At 33.9% G+C, this 23899-nt stretch overlaps 1 protein-coding gene across 1 annotated transcript in view; it reads right to left on the bottom strand.

Annotated features, from left to right (window-relative positions):
* Positions 1-198: 198 nt before the first annotated feature.
* The window catches only part of LOC115876921 (WD repeat and FYVE domain-containing protein 3), a 103733-nt gene continuing 80032 nt past the window's right edge, over positions 199-23899 (bottom strand). The window contains exons 28-42 of the mRNA XM_030892968.1: positions 22632-23375; positions 21481-21711; positions 20068-20293; positions 17765-18065; positions 13136-13371; positions 12861-13068; positions 10146-10399; positions 7406-7595; positions 6608-6843; positions 6303-6533; positions 5995-6154; positions 5534-5680; positions 4490-4601; positions 3044-3224; positions 199-998 (exon numbers count right to left, since the gene is read on the bottom strand). Coding sequence (XP_030748828.1) covers positions 888-998; positions 3044-3224; positions 4490-4601; positions 5534-5680; positions 5995-6154; positions 6303-6533; positions 6608-6843; positions 7406-7595; positions 10146-10399; positions 12861-13068; positions 13136-13371; positions 17765-18065; positions 20068-20293; positions 21481-21711; positions 22632-23375 — 3568 coding nt within the window. The 3' untranslated portion in view covers positions 199-887. The remainder of the gene's footprint in view (positions 999-3043; positions 3225-4489; positions 4602-5533; positions 5681-5994; positions 6155-6302; positions 6534-6607; positions 6844-7405; positions 7596-10145; positions 10400-12860; positions 13069-13135; positions 13372-17764; positions 18066-20067; positions 20294-21480; positions 21712-22631; positions 23376-23899) is intronic.

The raw sequence follows: 23899 nt of genomic DNA, 5'->3' as shown, positions 1-23899 counted from the left end.
TAAGTTTAAATCGCAACCTCCATTGCTTTTGAATGTAAATACAAAATATTATTACAAATTTTAGAAATTAAATGAGAATTTCACTCGAACTTCCAATATTTGCTTGATTTCTGTCACATAAATGGCATTGATTGACAAACAAAACCAGAAAAACCAGCATTCTCGAACTGGTTAGTTTGGTGACAGTTATAACCGAATTTTTCAGGAACCGTGTTCCGTAATAAGAAAACTTTCAGGAAACCGATAGAAACGGAACATAAAACCATAACCAGGGTAAGCAACGGAATACACCCTAATCGATTTGTCATACTGTGACATATCTTGTGATTATTATCTTTATTTGTCCAGGACCGGATTATTGTAAAAATTTTCGCCTAATTTAGAATCTCGCATGACCCAAAAATAAGTTTGTATTAATTATTCAAGATCAACAATTTGCCTTATTGTAAGAAGTTCTTTAAAAAATCTCAAATAAGTTTTGCTCTAAAGTAAAACTGAGAAAACTTATTCACCGTTTTTAAAATTTACATCGGATTTCAGGTCGACAATGCAACATACCGTATATGGATGTGTTGAGATTTTTTTACATTATACAACTTGACTAATAAACGTCACGGGTTACTAGAAAATAATATTTTTTCTTCTTTTATACATCTAATATTGTTCTCTTATCTTACATATATTTATCTCTATATCTAAACAAGAAACGAGACTGTGATGTTGGTTGGCCCAAACCTTTTCTACGTTTATATAGCACTTCTGACTTCATAGCCAAGCAGGAACATTCGGTTGCGCGTCCTGGACTACCAACACCAGAATCTCGTATCTCAAGCTACTCATATATTTATTGTACGAGATATAATGTGGTGAAGGATAGATCTACGGGTTTATTTATCGCCTTTCAAGGAGGCGTAACAACTCTGACAGACTCGAACCGGCTTCAGTATCCTCAATCTCGAGATCTCGCTCTCGAAACGAGAACATCGTGAACAAAACACCTAAAACGATACTTACATTAAATACAAATTATTGAAATTAAAGAAATTAAAATAATTTAATTTCGCAACCTTTAGTAACTTTCAAATTCCATTATACTGAATATTGAATAAAACCGCCCCAATAATACCAACGTACCATATATCACTGAAAAGAGAATTTTAAGCGTAATATGCAAAAAATCAGACTACCATTTAAATATTTCGTTTGGTTTTATTTCTGGTTTGTGGTTGATTCTCACTATACGTTCTGTCCCCGTTGCATTTCGTTTTATATATGCACAAACTCCGTTGCATTTACAGACGGTTAGGTACGTCTAATTTTATATATGATCAAATTACACGGAATGTTGATGGAAAGGATATGGACTGGAGATGGAACGTATAGTGGGTCTATTTTTTAATAAAAAATGGAAGTTTTGATGAAGTATAAAATTATATCCAAGTTTCAAATCTATAGTTTGTCCAACGAGAGGATCACTGACAATGGTAGTTATGTTTGTCATTTTAATTCACATGTAAATGATATTTTCTGTCATTTTTGGGATTTCGTCTGTTGAAATCTTCCCTTGCTCTTTGGACAGACTATATCCGAGAAAAGACAATACGATGGGCATCTGAGCGACGTTTTTCTTTTTACACAGCAGTGTATATTATAGTAAAGTCTGTCCAACGAGTCAGAGAAAACTTATATATAGATATATAGATATACCCTATTATTATAAGATATATAGATATTATATATAGATAAACCCTATTATTATAAGAGCCGATTATACAGGGTCGCTTTTATGTATGGAAACGGTCGATTATTAGGTAAAATATAGGAGGTACCGCAAAAAGTTAAATACAAAAGTTATAGGATTTTTAAATGTCTATTAGCTAGTAAATTTAAGTACACAGGATCGTTCATAAAGTCGTGGCACATCAAAGTTTCATTTTTTCAATGGAACCCCCTGTATATTATTACATATTTCAATTCTTCCTTCAATTCTAAGCAAAAATCGAAATACACACTATGTACTTTAAACCAACCGTTTCCGAGTTATTGACTTTTGAAAATATCACTTAAACAATTCAATTTAATTAATTTCGATGTGTTTGGTTTGATTTAATGATGCCATTCTGCCGAAACTGTGATACTGTTGTAATAGGTTTTTAAATTCCTCTTAGCTACTAGTAAATGTAAGTATACAGGATCGGTCATAAAGTTGTGTCACATCAAACTTTTTTTTTAAATGAAACCCCCTGTATATTATTGTATATTTCAATTCTTCCTTCAATTTTAAGCAATAATCGTATACACAATGTACATAAATTGAAGAATTGAAATATTAAACGAAAATTTTGTAATTTCCAGACTTGATATACTCTCATTTTATACATCTACAAATGCTAACTTGAGAACTAATGTCAAATATTAAGTATCACAGTTTCGGCAGAATGGCATCGTTAAATGAAACTGAACATATCGAAATTAATTAAATCAAATTGTTTAAGTGATATTTTCAAAAGTCAATAACTCGGAAACGGTTGAATACATTGTGTGTATTTCGATTTTTGCTTAGAATTGTAGGAAGAACCGAAATATGCAATAATATACAGGGGGTTCGATTTAAAAAAATGAAACTTTGATGTGTCACGATTTTATGACCGACGCTGTATACTTAAATTTATTACCCGCTAATAGATATTTATAAACCCAATAATTTTCATATTTAACTTTTTGTGGTACCTCCTATATTTACCTAATAATCAACCGTTTCCATACATAATAACGACCCTGTATATTGTTAAAATGAGCCAAGAAGTAATATGTATTGATCATTGAAAAAATATCAAAAATAGCTCCAAGTTTATGACCACTTAAAAACCATTGTAAGGTTAGATACTCAATTGTGTAATTATTACTACATTTGAAAATTAAGTTTAATATTTGGCTATTTCAAAAACGTCTATTCTAGAATAAACTGTATAAACACATAATATATTTTAAAGTGTATTTGCGTCCATTACAAACTTTAAGTAAATGCAGACTTAGAACTAACCTGTCCACAATTCCTGCAATGGTGCCTTCTCTCATACAGAGTAAACTTCACAGAGCAACTGGCGCAATTTTCCGCGCCCTCATCCTTCAACCAATGATCTGCTGCCCTACCAATTGTATCGGACACCGACCAAGAAAAAACGCGTCCTCTGGTGTCACCAACATAAACTACCCTATGATCCCTTTAAATAAAAAAACTATAATTAGTGGCATAAGCATAAGCACAAACCGGAATCCTTTTTGAAATTTACATAGGTATATAAACCTAAGATTTTCAAAATCGAATATTTTTAATTTGAATTATCTATATCAATAAAAAAAGACAATCGTGAAAAATAGTAGCGAATAAAACGTACTATTATAAAGTATATTTTTTAATAAATATAAAATTCAGTTGTCGGGTTCAATGTTTAGGCATGAAATAAGGTTATATCACAAAAAACTCCTGTCCACCGCGATTGCTGAAATCAATTCAATAATAATTGTTCCCACCACATACTTTGCTCGCTGCCAATAACGTGTGAACTACTTTATGTTTGAATACAGACCAGGGATCTAGAACGACCAAGCCAGTATAATAAGCGTAACTTATATTCTGAGTTTTGCATGAATGTGATACTCATGCAAAAAAATAAATACTTTGAAAAGAAATTACAACTTAATGATTTCATTCGTTTTAAAAACTTTGTCGCGTTCGAAGCTCTTTTATCTATATGGGTCTCCGTACAACCAGGGACCACGCCTGGACCATCCCATTTTTTCACTGATGAGGGTAGTCGGGATATCGGGAAGAGAATCGATAACACTAATCGAGACGCTAACGAGCGACGCTATCGAGCCCAAGATCGAGCGAAGAACGTGATCGTAACAACACACATTATTTTTTATTCATTTTAATAGTTAGTAATCAGTTGTAATAGTGTTAAATATATACATAAGTAAAATCAATCGTCTACTGAACCAAACATCGAAATCTCACAAACTTAAGGGCCGTAAATTCTCCCAGGAATGTTTCGACCTCCTAAACAAGCACTATAAGCATACTAGGTACAAGGATAAAAGACATCTTTCACTCTAATTTAATAATTGAGCCTAACTTTCTTCTTTGATGCCTATTCAACATAATTCATAATTTAAACTTAAACTATGAATTGGCCTAATGATTTTTTTTTGGTTTTGTTATGATCCTAAAATGGAACTACGATTCTAGAAAGGACCATAACAAACATCTAATAAGAACACAAATTCTTATGTGACATACATAAGGTGTTGACATTTAAGCGGATTCTTTGAGACATATGTCTGCCAAAAGCACATATATAATAACAAAAAATATTCTCAGGCATTTTACTCCATAATTAGTTACCCCATATATATAAAATAAAACAATATTAAACACTAACTTCAGAAATTATAATTTGGAACTATTTAAAAAAGATTCACTTACTTAGATACAGCTAAGGCAGTGATTGAGGCAGGTTCGGTATTGTCTTTTCTGTCATATGCCGTATGCATTGTAAGTTTGCTTCTGAATACTAACTGACGTTGCCACTTAAATCCTACAAAAAAATAGTCACAGATTAATTTTAATCAACCTGAAAAGTATATATAAAATATCGGTTGTTTCTCAAAAGTGGCATACCCCTATAACTTTTTTTTTGTTTTTTTAGATAAAAAATCGAGATTTGGTATGTTAGTATATGACATTATTGGATTGATTGACGTATTCAATTGTTTTCGTGTATATATTCACTTCCTGTTTCACCGGAAATAACAACTTCCGATTTTTAAATGGTACCCTCGTATTTTTTTAATTTATTCGATAGAAAATGACACTCTGAATAGAATGACATATCATACGCCAACTTTTGACTTTCTCGCCTAAAAAAATATATTTTAAATTTTCATCTAGAGTGCATCTAACCATGGCTGTGTTAAATACAATCATTTTTAATCTACAAGATCTCAAAATAGATCTCATCGTCTAATGTTTTTCGTGTCTTGTCCTGGCCGTTCAAAAGATGCTCAAATCGTATTTATAATCAACTCAATTTTTCGAAATGGAACGAAGGTGGTTTTTCTAAAGCATTTTTTACAAATAAGTTGATACCACACATTTAATATTTCGAGTCAAAGTGTCGTTACATTTATGGCCATGGTACTGCTAGCACAAACTGAAATAAAAAATGCTTTTTTTTAATTGAAAATGTCAAAAGTTTGCAAATGTCAAAAGTTGACATATGATATGTCATTCTATTCAGAATGTCATTTTCTATCAAATGAAGTAAAAAAAATTCCGATGATGTCATTTAAAAATCAAAAGTTGTAGTCATTTCCGATGACACAGGAAGTGACCGAAAACAATTGAATACGTCAATCAATCTTAATTTATGCGATATACTAATATACCAAATCTTGTTTTTTTATCTGAAAAAAATAAAAAAGGTATAGGGGTGAGCCACTTTTGGGTGAGCCAACACCTGGTGTATACCTGGTTTTAGCGTATTTAGAGGATTTATAACTTTCTTCTTTTTATCGATAATAATGAACGAATCGGTTAGACTCGTATCGGACTTGCTCGTTCTTAAACCGGAACCGTCATCCACGTCTAAACTGCCGCTTTCTGCACTATTTCCTCCTGTAAAATACATACTATTGATCATATTACCCATATATTTTTATGCATTAAATATTTTAAATACTTTAAAATACAAAAAGTTTGCAATAAACGGGAAAATTGTTTATCAAGTGTTATTGAAGAAAAGTTTGTGTAGAATTACTTCAGTATACTCAATAACAAAAAAAAGTTGACATGTCGGACAATAATGGCGCCAAATTACAAAAAACTGTTTTGCATAACACGCTTATGTTACTATAGATATCTTTATAAAACTTGTTACATGTCTTGTAATGTAATGTATGCCTCAATAAACTATAAGGTCGTAAGATTACCTTCACTTTTTCTAAATCCTGCATGCACACGTGACCTTCTCCTTCTTGCTGGTGCCACGGGCGCTATCACTTCCTCGCCATCGCTACATGTTTCCTTTTCTTCTTGCTGTTCACTCCGCCACTCTTTAGTAGTGCCCTCAGTTGGTTTTGTTACTTCAATCTGAAAAAAAAGTTTAATAAAATTAAGTCATTTTAATTCAGATAAAAAAGAGAGAGATAAGAGATAAAGAAGAGAAATTCAGACAAAATAAGGAAAACAATATAAGTACACATGTAACAGCTCTCCTGTAATACACATTAGGACTTACTAAATTTCTTTGGCCTAGGTCTTCAGAAAGACTGCTTTCAGATCCAGATTTCAACAAACTCCCGCAGCTATCATGAGACACGTGGATCTGCTTGACCAAACGATGCTGTGATGGAGATGGCCTACATGGTTCGTTAGTTATTGACGTTTTACTACTGTCAGACTGAAGCCTTTGACTGGGGAAATTTGGATCGCACTCAATTGGCACCTGAACGTAATCTATAGACCACATCTAAAATATGTACCAAAAAATTATAAGTAACATTCTTAAATAAATGAAATATTAAGAAACACGCATTAACTCACTCTAGTTACGCCATCTGTGGAGCCAGTAATGACAACGTTTAATGGGTCCCAATCGTGGGCCTGAGAGAAGGCTACGCAAAGAATTTGTTGCATGCGATCGGCTCTGCCAACACAGGTGTTTACCGTTGCCAGCGGACAACCGTTAATGCTCCATACGTGCAGCCAGGTGGCGGCACAGGTAGCGATATCGCCAGTCAGTTCGTTAACAGCTACGGCGGCGACCGGTCCCGCATGCCCTATGTAAAATAATTAAACTATTTAAATGCGTACAAATGAAAAAATATATCCTGCTGGCATCCAATTTATGTGGTCTAGATTTTAATGAGTGTGACAGAGAATACCGGTTGACAGAGAGACAAAATCAAAAGCGGCATACAGTGTTGCCGGTTTTTTACGTTTGTAGGAAAATGTATGAAGAAAAATATGAGCTATTTTAAAAACTGTCATGCATACTACTGAAATTTTGATAATAGATCTAGACTGAATATAATCTATTACAGCTGTAGTAAAATGAGTAACTAATACTGAAAAATAAAGTTCCAACCCTAAAAGGAACATTTTTCGTAAACGCCTACTTGTGCGGTTTGAAATTTTGATGCAAAATCCGGCAATACCGCATAGAAGAAATGTGTCGACCCAATTTTTATCTCTTTTTAATACATTTGATTTTCCATTAAGCTGTCTACATCACTGTCTTACACGTTAAAATCCAGACCGCACAGTTTCGATGACCAAATCGGTATGCCATTAAAGCATTAAAATCGGTCAAGAATCGGCAGTTTTGATTACAAAAATTACCTCTTAATTGTCGAACAAATGCACCACGTGAAAGATCCCATATTATAGCCGTGGAATCACGTGATCCTGATACAATAACATTGTATGCTGGACTGGCCGCTAGGCAAGTTACGGCTTCCGTGTGAGCATACAAACTATGCTTAATGCCAGTTGTTTTCTTTCTAGAGTCGTACTCCCAAACTGTAACAACCTGAAAAATATTTATATTTATAAAACTTATATGGAGACTAAAAACAAAGTAGAGTTCTATATAAAATAGTATACAGAGAAAACTATAGTTAGAGTAACATTATCCAGTACAATTACCTGAAATTACTTCAGCATGTCCAATAACGAGAAAAATAATTTTGACAAATGTTATGACACAACTTTCACGGCGTACAAAAATTCTCCTTGCTGATGAAAAAAGTGGAATTAGGGGATAAAAAAAAAATATAAAAAAAATACCGCAAAAAATTAACAACAAAAGTTATTTAGAATTTGATTTTACATTATGTACCTAGTTTCATAAATATACAAAAACTTTCTGTGTGTTCTGGATATCACGCCACTGTAAAAAAAAATCTTCAAAATAAAATAGTTATATACCTATTTATTATTTTTAACACAGCTGCGTTGATCCAACGAGGACCAACTGGTCAATTTAACAGTTTTTAATAGACTGAAGCTGAGAAACAACGGCGAATGCAGATTCTGTGGGGAAAATGGGGAAAAACCAGAACACCTTATCACCGAGTGCGCCGAGACGGCGACCATTCGTGCCATGTACTTTGGTACGTCTGACGTCGAGGATGGAGAGCTGGCCTCTATGGAGCTGTCTCAAATACTGGCTTTTGTTAAAGCCCTGAGACTGTATGATGAGTTATAACTCGTTATAACTCAAGAAAGGGGAACACACAATAGATCTTTAAGGTCGCGGTGATTAACTCCCCTCCTAAACATTCTATATTCTACAATAGACGTATCTGTTGAAAAAAACCGAAGTGTTCTATTTAGATATTTTAAATAGTTTTTTCTTTGTTCTTTGCGTTTTTTGCTTCCGACGACAGCGGTGTTAAAATAACTATTTTATTTTGTAGATTTTCTTCCAGCGGCATAGTACCCAGAAGGCCTTTTAGAAAGTCTATAATGTTGCATTTGTTATGCGTACAATTTTTTTTCTATAGGCTTGCAACAGTCTAAAAAGTAACTTATCATTGGGGGGAGGGGGGTAATAAATAAAATTACCGCATTAGAAATGACTTTCAATAGAATCGCTCTACCCTATCTCGTTATTATGATTAAATTTTTTTTTTATTCTTTTTTAGAAAAATTATGGAAAATTGATATTTTTTGAAGCCCGTGTATATTTATGAAATTTAGTAGATAAGATGTAATAAATCTAAATAAGATTTTAAACAACTTTTCTCTTTGACTTTTTTAGATATATTGTATATGTGTCTCTATCTCCACATTTTGCCAATAAAAATGAGATTTTTGCAATTTGCTGCAATGAGATAAGTTCATATCAAATAAACTTTTAGTCACGTGATTAAGCTTGAACGGCACATCATTGCCCGCTTTTACATATTTTCTTTTAATGAAAACATTTAGGAAAAAAAATAATTAATTATAAATATATAAACAGTTATTATTTACATCAACAAAACTCACCTCCTTAACAGCACTTAACGAACATAAAGAGCGATGAGCTTTTTACAACGGCTATTAAGCTATATTGTACACTTTGCACTAAAGAAGTTCTAAAAGGAACAACGTTTGAGTGCAAGGTCTGCTAGTAAAAAAAGTTAAGTTTAAGGTAAGATTAAAATATATCAACACAATTCACTTAAACCAAAAACTAAATAAAAGGGCGGCCATCACGGTCTTTCTGTCGAGGAGCAAGGGGAAAGACACCACCTACCTGCTGAGCCTTATCCAGGGTCAGAACTTCAATGTAAGGACATCGAGTTGGCGAGTCATCAACTCGAAGGAGGAGGGTCATGGTCAGGTCCTCACAATAGGAATTGACCTCAAATCTAAGGAGGCAATAGAGAAAGAGGGACATATCCTCTATTATAGATACGGGACAACACCGGTATCAGATCTAAGGGGAGACCAAGTTAAAGAGGTGGAGAAAATGGAGACAGATCCTCCAGCTTCCACCTCACGGGTTCTTCAGCCGGAGGCAAGCTCCTCGACTGTCTACCAATCTCAAGGTGTGAGTTCGATTCCCACACCCGGCATTTCATCAGCCGACTATTTTTATTAAAATAAAAATAGTTTGGGTACCTAGGTTGACTCAGCCTTGAATGAGTACTTGGGATTCACAATCCTGAGGTAATAATAGGCGGTTGAAGCGTAGTGCTAGCCACAGTACCTTCCTTGTATACCGAACGGCTCTAGTATAGCAAGCTGTACCTTGCTACTCCCAAGGCGTTAAACGCTATATACCGGGAGCTATTATTATAACATTAATTTACACATTAAAGTTAGCAAAATCAAACACTAATTCACCTCAATGCACCAAAACACTTTACTTTTGCACTTTTCCTTTGAACTGCACTCTGCGCACAAGCTCTTTTCATAGTTTTAGTTTTAATCATCTGCTGCTCATGCTAACATGGTTATAAAAACGCGCGCCCAGTGCAAAAGTAAAGTGTTTTGGTGTATTGAGGTGAACTAGTGTTTTATTTTGCTGTTGTGACACCAAAGGTTCCAACCCTCAACTAACAGTAACATTAAAGTTGTAATAACTTACCGAGCTGGTTCCTGCTGTGACAATCAACTTGGGTGAGGGACAGACACAGGCCAAAATCTCTCCGTTATTCTGCTCGACGTTTTCGGAAACAAATACCGCCTTATCGCTGTCGTAATTGCCTATCCTAATGGAATGGTCCGCGAAGCCCCACGCTACGTATTTGTTAAACGAAGGCGGCATAAGGACTTTGTTTTGTTCAACAGCCAACACGGACTTCTCCACCTGTAATATTTGACCTACTGGACCTTTTACTTCTGAAAACAATAAGATTTATAATTAATCAAAATTAAAATAGTTTAAATTAAACTACACTAGTGATGGGCAAAACTGTTATTTTTAGATAACAGTTGAAACTGTTATAGTTATTTATAAAAAAACAGCTTAAAATAACAGCTTAAAAATAACAGGTTTCATTATTTTATTACTAAATATCTGAAAGAGTATGAGGCGGTCACCGCCAGGCGTATTAACGCAGTTGTAAGTTGCAATAATGACGTGCTCGGTGGTAGTATTTCCAGGGTGTCATAACATTTCTAAATATCGATTGTTATCTATATTATATAATAAAAAAATTATATAAATATATGTATATAAAATACCTCTCTAAAAACGGTGGTTGTTTACAAATAAGCACTGTTTACAAATTGCGATATAAAAAAGCCAAAATGCCGCCACTTGTCTATACCTATACATTCCGATGTGCCTACGCCCTGCCCCTCGATCCGCGTAGATCCTGAATTGCGTAGCAGTGTACAGGGTACATCTCACTCGACGGGCGAGAAGCTCTTAGTTATGATTTTACCATATGCGGTAAAAAAATAGCAATATAAGAAAATGTGTAGTATATTCTTCATAAGTAAACCAACTACACACTAGAGTTCGAATTAATCTTACACTTAAACTAGCGTGTACCCGCGACTTCGTTCGCGTCGAATTATTAATTTGTAATGGCGATGATAAAACAAAGCAAAAATTTCCATTAACATACAAACGGATAAAATTTTCTCACGTTTCCCAAAAATAAGCTTTAAACGTCGAGCAGTTTAAGCAGAATCGTGGTTAATCAATTACTCAACTTTTTGGAACACCCTGTATGATTTTTTAAAAAAAATCAATTTATGTAAAAAAAACAAAATAAATTATGCGTGTCCAAGCGTTTTCTCAAAAGACTAACCGTTTTTTAAATAACAAATATTGTAATATTTGAAGGTGTTTTCACCCTCTTGGAATTTGAGATTCGAGAAACCCCTCCTTATCGAACCTCTACACCACAAAGTTACACCTCACAGTCAATCCGTTTGCCAAAAATCAACTTTAAACGTCAAGCAGTTTAAGCAGAATCATGATTACTCAATGGTCATATTTTATGAAACACCCTGTATATATTTTTTAAAAATCTTAAAATATGTAAAACAACAAAATAAAATATACGTTAAGCTGTTATAAGCCCAACACGCCGCGCCGCGCCGCGCCGTAGCGCATACCCCACTCCGTTGTCCATTGTATCTCGCCGCCTGTATCGAGGGTTGTCGAAATAACATGTTTTCCATCCATACTAGTTGTTTTTTGGAATTGCTTCGAGCAACATCGAATTTCGTGGCGGTGCAGAGCGCCGACTTCGTTTCACGAACAATCGATCTCTGCGTGTCGTTATTTTATATCTGTTATTTTTTAAAAGTAGTAACGGTTGCCGTTATGTTATTTCTAAATAATAGTTATAAAATAACAGATAGTTAAATAACAACCCATCACTAAACTAATATCTAATTACATCATAATACAGGGTGGCGCACTTCATTCGCCTCGGTTGATTATACGAAAACGGAAAGATGTAGATGGGTATATGATATTTTATGAGTATATGCGAGGAGGCAGTGTGCACAATTTAAAATTATTTTGAAATATACAGGGTGTTTCAGTACTAAGATCCATACCAAAGTTATTTTTTTCTTATGGAACACCCGGTATTTTATTTAATTTTTGGATTCTTGAGCCCAAAAGGGCATTTATTAAAAGGGTTAAATATGTTTAAAATCGTTGATTTGGTGGATTTTGAAAATACCTTCTAACTGTCACTAAAAACTTGCCATGACGACATTATTAGCCCTCTTGGTTGCCATTTTATTGAAAAAATGCTCATTATTCAAAATCTGAGTTAGATAGGTATAAGTAACCCTAATATAGTTTGAAAGAGCATTAAGATATGCTTCGATTTATTTAAAAAAATACAAGGTGTTAAAATAAATATTTAAAATAGACCAGCAGTTTTTGATACCCCTGTATACATCAGAAGCAATCAAATTTTTCAGTAAAGTTTATTTTTTTGGCTTAAAAGCCCCGCACAAGAATTAATTCTGAAAAGCAATGTACAGGGTGTTGACAATCTTTTTTATTATAGCATGCATATTTAAATATCTCAAAAACCAAAGCTTGTAAACATATATTTAACCCTTATATAATGAATGCTTTATTTTGTGTCCAAAGATCCAAATATTAAATAAAATACCAAACTTTGGTGTGGGTCTTAGTTCTGACTTCTGACATACCCTGTACATTTCAAAATAATTTTAAATTGTGCACATTGCCTTCCCACATAACATATTTTGTTTCTATATATTTCCATTTTCGTATAATCAACTAATGTAATAACATTTAAATCTCCATGGGTTTACTTCTACGCCAATAATATATTTAATAAAAATATTTACACTGTACCTTTTATTGGTTGTAAAGAAGGTCTAAGATTGTCGAGGTGATGGAAAAACAGTTTTTCAGGTTGTGGTAAAGTAAAAGCCTGCACCAACGATCCCGTATCTATAACTGAAGTTCTATTATTGCCACCCATTCTCTTAGACGGATGGGGTTTCTTAAACAGCTGCTTAGGAATCTGACCAAAATTGTTAATAAACCCAATGGTTGCGTTCTAAAAAAATAATTACATAGTAGTTACATAAGTAAATGATGTAAATGTATTTTAAACAGTAACATACCTTCTTTAACGGATCGTCGATATTATAAATATCTACGTTTCCTTCGTAAAACAAATGATGAAAAACATTTACAGCCTCCACGGCAGGTTGACTATGCTGTTTGTATCCAAAAATAAGATCAATCCAATGATGCAAGTTTTGCGATACATAATCGCATTCCAATGCCATCCTGTGAGCTCTAATAAACTCTCTAGTGTCTTGTTTTGCCCATGGTGGTAATATGACATCACCCAGTCCTAAAAACCGTAATAATATAACAAACTTCCACTATGGTGTAATTCAAGTGAAATATAGACTGACAAAAGTACATTATCTGTATTTTTTTAGATGTAATTTTTAAGACAGAACTTATACAGAGAAGACCAGGCTACTAGTAACATAGCAAGTTGCTGGACGAATTTACGTTTACCCGTTTTGCGTCCGTACTCGAGATTGCCGGCTAGTCGGCTGGTCAGACAGTACGCAGTTGCAGTTGTGCTTGGACGGGTCGGTCGTGACAGACTAGGAATACGACGCGAGGAGTGCCGAGTATTTATTATTTTCATTTTAAGTGTTTACCTTCACTTAAGGTAACATTTAAAATGAAAATACTTAAATATTTATTATTTGAGTGTGTTTACAAGCCAAAACTAAAAATAAATAAATTCTCTAAACCCAAAAAAAAACTAAAATATTACTCTAAATAAGAAAAAGTTATAACAAGTGTTCAAAAAGACCATCTTCCTGTGCTAGACAGAAGCCTAGGCGGTCGTAAAATCCCAGTCTGACATTGGCTAACATATTAGGGCTAATAGTTTGGAAATCCTCTCGTATTTTTACTTGAAGGTTATTAGCCCTATTATGACCATACACTTTGGATTTTACATAACCCCACAAAAATAAGTCATTGGGAGAAAGATCTGGTGATCTAGCGGGCCACAAAATAGTTCCATATCCACTAATTAAACGGTTGGGAAAAGTATTGTTCAAATATTCTTGAACAATACGGGCATTGTGGGCAGGACAACCACCTCAGCAATTTGATTACTTGAAAACGTGGGATTTTGATCCGCGGTAGCACAAATGAACATTTGCTTTAACTCCTGTTCTTCATTAATCAACACATCAGGCTTTTTGTGTTTTTGTGGGAACACGCACCCATGTGTTTCAAAATTATTAATAACTCTTGATACAGTAGGTAAAGATGGAATTGGCCTGTTTACAAAAGTTTGTGGAAAAATTGTTTGTATATTCCTATATATAAGACCTATTTTGGAAATACCATTTTACAATTTGAATTTTCTCACGAATTTCGTAAACATCCATTATTTTACTTAAAAAATAAATTTTACACGAGAACTGTCGCGAGAATCTATGTATTCGTTTAGACTATTAAAACACGAATAAATACAAATTCTGAAACATTCTTATCACATATCTACCTATTTTTATTTTATCGCATTTTTTCGCCTGCTTTTTATCCGGCGGACGGGTATACGCTAATTCGTCCGGTTCTGCCTATGTTACTACTACGGTGGTCCGGTCTGTACGGTCTGTATATATCACTCTAATTAAACACAATCAAAACTGTAACCTATGATCTGTTTCTAGTTTTTTTTTCTAGTAATAAAAAAATGGATTTGTATGCTATACAGGGTGTTTAAAAAAACTAGTGTCATCTCTCGTGGGGAGATTCCTCACGTAAAAACAAGATTTATTTTCATATAATATATACAGGGTGAGTTTTCTAAGATGTTCTCCATGGGTATCTCAGAAACTACGGTATTTAGAGAATCGGTCAAATGCGGAAAGAATTGCAGTTTTGTGAGGTAAAACATATGCGCCTTTTGGATTTTCGAAAAAGTTTATGGCTTACTAGATATTTAAAAAAAAACAAATTTCGACAATTTTAAAAATACTCCCTAATTCCATTAAAATCTATTTTAGAGAAAATGTTATCTGATAAAAGTTGTAGATAATTCCAAATCACATCCTTTATGAGACTGTGTTCTCCGTGTTTTTCTTAAGCGTGTTATTTTTGACATATGAAACAAACATGTTTTTTTTTTGTAAATGGAAACCATAGTTGGCCATGACTTCATAAAAAAGTTCCTATAAGCATGAGTGCGGAAAGGCATAGTTTTAAAGTTACAGGATGTTAAAACTTTTAAAAAATTGGTCTTTTGTAATTATCTTAAATACCATTATATATTTTTTTATTATACAATATGCATAGTGAATGTATTCGCTGTTGTCTCGTTCAATTTTGTTTCGTTTTGAGCTATTTCCAAAACCTAGCGGTATCTGTACCCGAGGTAAAGGGATTTCTTTCCATTAATCTCAGTGAAATAAGTAAGCCTAGACGTTTCTAAAATAGCTGTTGGTACGATAATATTTCGTTAACTACATCTCGTTTTATGTTGATATATATTCCACAAAATTAATATTTGAACACGCGTTTAATAATATGTAGAGTAGATATTTAAAAACAAAACTTTTCACTCAATCTGCAGGAATATAATTAGAATATGTTTTTATTATAATGAATTAGTATATAAATAATGTTATGTTTGTTTACGCGGCCTTAATTGATTAATATAACAGTAGTATTGCTTGATTAGTAATACTGATCATCATCAATATATCGAGCTGATTGGGAAAATTATTGATTGACCAGATGTCAATAAAAGATACTTTTATATATAATAATAACATGTTTTGATGCATTCAAAAATAAGAAATAATTAGACGATTTTTTAAAAATGCCGTGGCAACTTATAAAAGGCGGACCGCCAGAACAATGAGTCACTGCAAATTGCCCTGCAGTTTTACGATTTTAAGTTTTGGAAATATATTTTTTACTATATTGTATTCAATAATGCCAGACATTGATTAAAACTAAATATTCTTGTGTAACCTTAGAGGAATAGGCAATTTAATTTACCATCGGTAACTGTTTTCTAAATGCACTGTTTTTGATTTTTCATATTAGTTTGATATAGTGGTATTACATTACACTCCATTACAAATTAATAATATTTATTCATACACCGTGTTTACTTATTTTTCTGAAGCCACCACAAGGTTTGACCTTGATTGCTTCGTGTTATTTCACAAAATAGTACGATAAATATAAGCCCTTGTTACCAAAATTAGTTCCCACGTTTCCTGAAATAGATCGAGACGCGCCGTAATTGGTTGTTTGTTTTTTATTGTTAATCCGGGTTAACAATAAAAAACAAACAACCAATTACTCGATCTATTTCAGGAAACATGGGAACTAATTTTTATAACACGGGCTTATATTTGAGTTTACTTCTGAAAGTATTTCCAGAAATGTTTTGCGAAATTTCTGGAAATATTTCGTAAAACATTTCGGGACGGTGTAGAGGCTGTTTTACAATCAGCTGGTCCGATTAAAGAGGCTGCGCTGTATTTATATCTTAGATTTCAACTTCGTTACGTCATAAACATTTAACTTAGACATCTACTAAGGGCTGGCAAAGGTTAGTCTTGGGTCGAGATTTCCGTATGTAAGAAGAGTACAATGCGTTTATAATGTACTGAACAAAGAGAGGACAGTAAACACGTTGCCAAACGTATGAAATAAACCGAGAAACTGTGCACATCGCTAAGAGGCGTGGAAGGGGATAAGCAGATTTGTCGCAGTTGACCGGTCGACCCAATCAATATCAATACCTCTGTCAGTACTTAAAGTTCTAGGGAAAGGTGTACGTCATGTGTTCAGCTTCACGATTTAATTACGTCTCGTGATACTTAATTTGTTTATTTATTAACGAGTCGTTGTAATTTTCTCTCTAGTTTGAATTTTTTTAAGTGCAAGCTAGAAACACTTGCATTTTTGGTAAAAATAAGTGGAATTGAGTGGGTGTTCGATAGTGGTCGCGCTATTAGAACTCTGAATTCAAAAATCGATATCTCGAAATCTATTAGAAATAATAGTTTAAATTTTTTAAATAGTTTTTTTTCAAGAACTATGTTAATATTTCTGCTGTATTTTCTTTGTAGACAGTATGTGAAAATCTATATCAATAAAAAAATTACACGATTGCTGAAAATTGCTGTGCTCTAAAAGTAAATGGATGGATTGTATACAATTTTTGAATGGAAAAAACAGCCTTATCGTATTTTTTTTATGTAAACATATTGTAAAATATCCGATCTTGAAAATAAAAAAAAAATTTCAATATCTAAAGTGGTTCTTGAGTTATGGTCTGTTATGTGTTAAAAAGTTGAGTTTTTAAATTATCGCGCGATTACTGACGTTTTCTCGTTATAAAAAAATGACACCCTAACGATATCCTTATAATTCCATTTCAGATGCGCAGGGACATGTCTAATGATTTTATCTCTTGAAAAAAAGTCTTTTAAAAATAAGCGGTTTGCGATCGTGATTTTACTTTACTTGATAGGGAAAGGCGTACCGGCAACGCCGCGCCGCAACAGCACACCGTCGCATTTATCTCACTCCGACTTAATAAGATCCCTATGCGATTTACTTCCACACATGTAAATGCCAACCCAAAAGTAACAGTTGGCCTCACAGGTCGCAGTGTTTCCGGCAGAGGACGACCCATCGTTAACAGTTGCCAGCACGGTAAAATTGGTAAAATTGGACATCGATCTTACCTATGCCATTTTGTTTTACGCCCAAATCGAACTGGTTAGAATTCTCTAAAAATTCAGGTAAATAGAAGAATTCCGGTATAAGTTCTTTCACGTCGGCCATGTTGTGTTTCGAAGCGGAAAGCCAGCCTTCTTTAACGGAATGAAACATTCGATCGGCTAAATCAAAATGGCCTCCCTGTAGTCGCAGGAAATGCTGAGTAAAAGGTTCCAAGCGCACTAAATAAGAACATACTATCATAGCGCTTGAGTAATGAGTGCCATAATGGTATGGAGGAGTTTCACCATGCGGGTCATCCCATTCCTAAAAGTAAATTATACGTGCTAAATAGAGATTGCATTGACGGTTTATTGTTTACCGGTTAAAATGAACTAAAAACGCGGTAAAATATTACCGGTAAATCATTTTCAAAGACCGGCAATTTCGGTAATCATTAAAAAATATATACACTATGCTAGAAGCCAGAAGTCAAATTTGCCAGTGCTCGGAAAATGTTAGAGGCCGAAGCCTTAATTTCGAAATCTTATTACGATTGCAACAGACTTATAATATTTAAGCTTCATTTTCATGCGTTCGTTATCCGTTGATACGATGATCCGACAGCGTTCTGATTGGCCATAGCGTTTTCGCGCCACTTTTCATCCATATTTTTTTTTACTCCAGCCCGTCAACTGTTAAAGATAGTACAATAACGGACGTTTTAACACTTTTTTGACAAATTTAATCTAACTTTAATGAAAATATAATAGTACAAGAGTCGGGAAAACGAGAATTTTAAGAAAGCTGATTCTTTAATATATCTATTGTTATTCTCTCCTGACCAAAGTGCAAACCGTCTGGCTGCCGCATGCCGGTAGACTACTGCGCATAACATCTGTACAGGGTATCACATTTTCGTGTGTTTTATGGAATTTCTCGTTTATGAATAGAGATACAATGATTCGATTTTCACATTACTTTCCTACTTTTTTATAAAACTAAATATACTACACATCGGTTTATTCTAACCTCCTTAGTTCCTGAAATACAGGGCGAATTTGTGTTGTGCAGAAGTGAACAGATGTTGAATACAGATATGATGCGCAGTAGTGAACGTAACGTCTACCGGCGCGGCAGCCAGATGGTCCGCACTCTGTTCAGGAGAGCATAGGAAAAGATATATTAAAGATCCAGCTTTCTTAAAATTCTCTCTCGAAAACGTTGCCTATAAGTAAAACATCGAAATCGTTATGGAAATGAAAATATAAAATGGCACCAATCACAAGCAAATCGCACCGATGAACGAAGGCATGAAAATGCAATACATTTAAAAACTGCGTAATTTTATAACCAATCTCTAAATTCAACAAATAAAATTAATATTGTATCATCGTATCGTCAGATATCATGAAAATCAAGCTTTATTCTATAATACTATTAGAATATTCATAATTTTTATTATCGTTTTCAACAAATCCCTAATATATTAGTTAAACTGCGCCAAAAAAAAATTTGGTATAATTTTTAATCGCAGCATTTCAATCAATAAAAGTTGCTAGAGAGCAGTTAGTTGCAAAAATTCAAACCAGTTTATAACAGATTTTGCTTTAAAAAGTAGGATTGTTGTGAGTAACAAATCAGAGCATAGCTTTAAGTATCAAGTGTCGATGTCCTTCAATAATGACATAATCCTGTTTGTAAACAATCCGATTCTAAAAGTTACGTATCACAAATAGAACCTAATCCGCTATAATAAAGACAATAGTGTATAGTATTTCCGAAGACAATTGGAAATACTGGGACTCTTAATTCGTTTGTACAAACGATGCCCCAAATTAAGAGTTCCATCCTATTCCCAATTGACTTCGGAAAAACTATAACTAATTCAATACATCTTAAAATTCAAAATAAAAATTTCAAACACGAATGCTATTGATATTGAGGAATTCGTTAATTCTAACTCTAAAAAGGTCAAAGTTAAATTGCGCTAATATTCCAGTTTCTTCAACCTTGGCAGAAACTCTGTTGTCGAAAATCTGTTACTTTCAATAAGAAATAAAAGCAAAAGCCAACCAAGCTTATCCAGCTATAAAATATTACTGGTTATTGCCCAATCCTTGAATACAGAAATGCACTATTTTCACTAGGAAGGGATCAATAAGGAAATATTTTAAAATGCTGTTTTAATTTGATTGAAAAGTTGCTTTCATATTTGATTTTTTTCCGCTAGTTCTGATGGGGAAAAAAAGGTAAATACGGGTAAACCAAAAATTGAAAAAACAGTCAATTTGTTAAAGTTCTAAATAAAATAAATTAAAAATCCTACTTTATAGCGCTTTTTGAACTGCTCCAATCTTTCCGGACTTTGCGCTCCCATTGGTTTCGTGAAATCGCGAAACGTTGACGGATCAGTTAAATCCAGTTCCTCGGAATCGTAGTCTGCTAAAATCCATGGGAAAACTGGATATTGCATGAGGTCGTTATAGGATCGGCCGGCTAAGGTGTTCAAGTACATCAAATACTGGAAATTTGAGATTTCTCCCCTAACCCATCTGAAAACGGAAAATAAGAAAGTAATGCATCAGAAATGTTGCACATTGATTTTTCGATAAATTATTAACCAATTATTAGGGTGGGTCAAAAAAATCGACTATTTTTTTTTCACTTTACACTCTGAAAAAAAAGGTTGGTAGACACCTCAAAAAAATTCTGTATGAGCTCTTAATTTTAATAGGAAGGTCCTCCGCCTTTCAGTTACCTATTTTTTCCTTATTATTAGAAAGAAAGATCGATTATCTCGGTATCTACTATTTGGAAAAAATATCTCGTCTAATATATTTGTAGGAAATTGAATTCTCTACAAAAAATGTACCTTACAATTTTTTTGTAAACCTCACTGTTGGAACATTATTAAAGGTTGAAGTTGGATTATTTTAAGGCAGTCTTCTTTTTTCTTATGAATTTTTGTAACTTGTTAACAAAAAATCATTATGATACGCGCAATAACTTATGGTTTTGTAGTAAATTCACTGCTTTACAAAAATGTTTTTTTATGATTAGTCGATCAAATTAACCGTTTAAAAGATATTCATCGTTAAACTTCAATGTCAATAATTTTAACAGTTTTTGATTAACAATTCGAACAAACTAAGTAATTTAAAAAATTCTAAAACTATGTAATTTTCTAAGCAATCGAAGTCTATTTCCAGTGCGCAAAAATAAACTGGCGTTTAAACAGCGTAATAACTGGGCCGGTCAGGCGCTGTGCACAATTTTAGAGGCCATAAGTGGACGTGCTATGTGCGCAAACTAGTAACCTAACTAGTGCGCGACTCCAAAAATTGGAACCACGAAAAACAATGCTTTTGACGATAAGTTTATAATCTGTATAATCTGTGGTAAGGGTGCCCGGTGGCGTAGAGGTACAGGCTCTCGTCTACCAATCTGAAGGTAGTGGGTTCGAATCCCACACCCGGCATTGCATCAGCCGACTATTTTTATTAAAATAAAAATAAAAATAGTTTGGGTACCTAGGTCGACTCAGCCTTAAATGAGTACTTGGGATTCACAATCCTGAGGTAATAATAGGCGGTTGAAGGGTAGTGCTAGCCACATTACCTTCCTTGTATACCGAACGGCTCTAGTATGGCAAGCTGTACCTTGCTACTCCCAAGGCGTTAAACGCTATAGACGGGAGCTATTATTATTATTATAATCTGTGGTTCTGATAGTAACATACCTTTGAGTAACGCTGGTTTCGCCAATAAGATTACTGAGCAAACTGGTAGCTTGTTCGACATTGGCCGTTCGTTTCTGACCCGCTACAGATTGCTGGGCACTGTCAGCAATTCCAGTTGCTGTCGCCATAAATCTTTGGTACACTTTGTTCCTCTGTTTTCTTGGAAATGCAAGCAAATAATTCCGTCCGTCCCTGGAGAATACTTCCAATGCCATCGGTTGGAGTAAGTACCTAGAAAAGAGTTTTAATACTATGTCAAACTATAATTTTACTCTCCAAAAAAATCCTATATGGGTATTTCGGCACTGCAAGAAAATCTACAAAATGAAATAGTTATTTTTTGTAAACACTGCTGCGTTAATCCAACGGAAACTACTTGTCAGCTGTTAAGTTTACTGATAAACAAATTTGCCTAACAAACAAAAAATGCTTAACGTTTCGGAAAGTTTATCTCTTTCCGTCGTCGTCCGTCGCCAAAATGACAATGAAAGAAACGATAGCGTCTAAAAGAAAAATAAAAGAGGCTTTTTTAATACAATCATAAAAATAAGTGTACTGCTCATACATCTGTAGATGTTAGTAATGTATGGCAATCGCTTCTTTGATTTTAAAGAACCTAACATAAATAAACATAATATACGTAAAAATTAAAAACAAATTTAAAATAATCATACAGAAAGTTTGAGGCTTTTTGGTTTTACCTTATTAAGTAATTGTTATCAGGTAATAATTGTTAATTCTGAAGTTTAACTTAATATAATATCATTTTAACAGAACGTCAACGGTTTTTGTATACGTACATATCTGTTTTAAAAAAACTAAAAAAAAGTAAAGTGTTCTCGAATAGTTGCATTTAAATATTTTAAATAGTTTTTTTCTACATTCGTTGTATTTTTTGCTTCCGACGACGGAAAGAGATAAACTTTCCGAAACGTTAAGCATTTTTTTGTTTGTTAGGCAAATTTGTTTATCAGTAAACTTAACTGCTGACAAGTAGTTAAATTTACTGATAAACGCAGCACTGTTTACAAAAAATAACTATTTTATTTTGTAGATTTTCTTGCAGTGGCGAAGTACCAATATAGAATTTTTTTTGGAGAGATCAAACCGCCACTTAGGTATAGACATTTTTTATATAATTTTAAAGTTACCTTCTTTTATGAACCTCTCGTATATCGTCATAAGAAAACTTGGAGCATTGTCTCATAGCCCTAGACCTTCTTGGCGAACCAGGATTCGGTAATATCGGTTCATATTCATTAGCATTATGCGGCACACTGTCAATATCTCGAATTTCTCTATTCTTAAGCAAGGTAAATCCGTCAACGATGTAGCAATGTTCCTGTCCGAAAAGCAACAGTCCTTCTGTCGTGTCCAGCCCTTGAATTCTAGCCACCCGAAACATATACGTAATTTTTTCGTTATGCTGAAGCAACCGCAGCAAAGTTTGATTGTCGGGCTGCGCGGACGGTTGTTCTTCGTCTCCGTCGTTCTCTTCTTGTTGGTCCTCGATATCCGAGGTCAGTCTTGCTAAAGGAGGTATGGAAGCGTAAGGTAGAGGTGAAGGTTCTTCGGAAATACTATCCGTTCTTTCGGGAGGTTCAAGGGTAAATCCGCTGACGCTGTTGTGTTGTCTCAATTGAAGGACTTGGAAGTACTCTTTGCTGTGATAGCTGGTTGCCACTTTGTATTTTAAAAGTCCTTTCTCGTGATCGGGTCTGTACGGATAATGCAAATAAAACAAGTCGTTTCTCATGGTTTTCTTTCGCATTCTATGAGGACCTTCAGTCATGTCTAACATCCATTTATCCAAGTCGCAGGGCTCCGGAGGTCCCCATAAACCTCGTTCTCTAGTTAATTCGTTCTCGGTTTGTAACCACTCCTGATGCACATATCTAGATAAAAAAATATATATTAAGAATAGTATATTGTTTTATTAGGAGTAAAAATCACAAGTTTAGATTGTAAAGTGCCCATAAGGTCAATATGTAAATACATAAATACTATTTGGCGCTATTCTTACAACGGTCGCTCTCCAAAGCTTTTGATAATTTCGAAGCGGTTTGGCTTTTTCCGGAATTATGTCGCCAAATATTCTTCATTCAAATTTATTATTTGCTTTTAATTTTTTAAATAAAATACAGTATGTTGCACATAAGAAACTTTATTTTATATAAGGACATGTATGAAATACCTTTGAAACATTGGAAACCGACGTTATGCCAGGATCTACTAGCAGTTCACAGTTCACACAGCTTTTTAAGTTTTTCATGCTACTTTTTCACAATTATTACGAGTTTGAGTGAATAAAATTTAAATTAAACTCACAAGATAGAAATAATTACTTTGAATGAAAATGGACGCTTTAAACGCTTTTCGGTATTTTTTCAATGAGGGCAGTTTAAATTTTGAGAGATTT

This window comes from Sitophilus oryzae, unplaced genomic scaffold (genome assembly GCF_002938485.1).
Source record: "Sitophilus oryzae breed Bouriz unplaced genomic scaffold, Soryzae_2.0 scaffold_1440_pilon_pilon, whole genome shotgun sequence".
Lineage (NCBI taxonomy): Eukaryota > Metazoa > Arthropoda > Insecta > Coleoptera > Curculionidae > Sitophilus > Sitophilus oryzae.
Note: the sequence above shows the minus strand (reverse complement) of the source record. Positions and strands in the feature narration are given on the sequence as shown.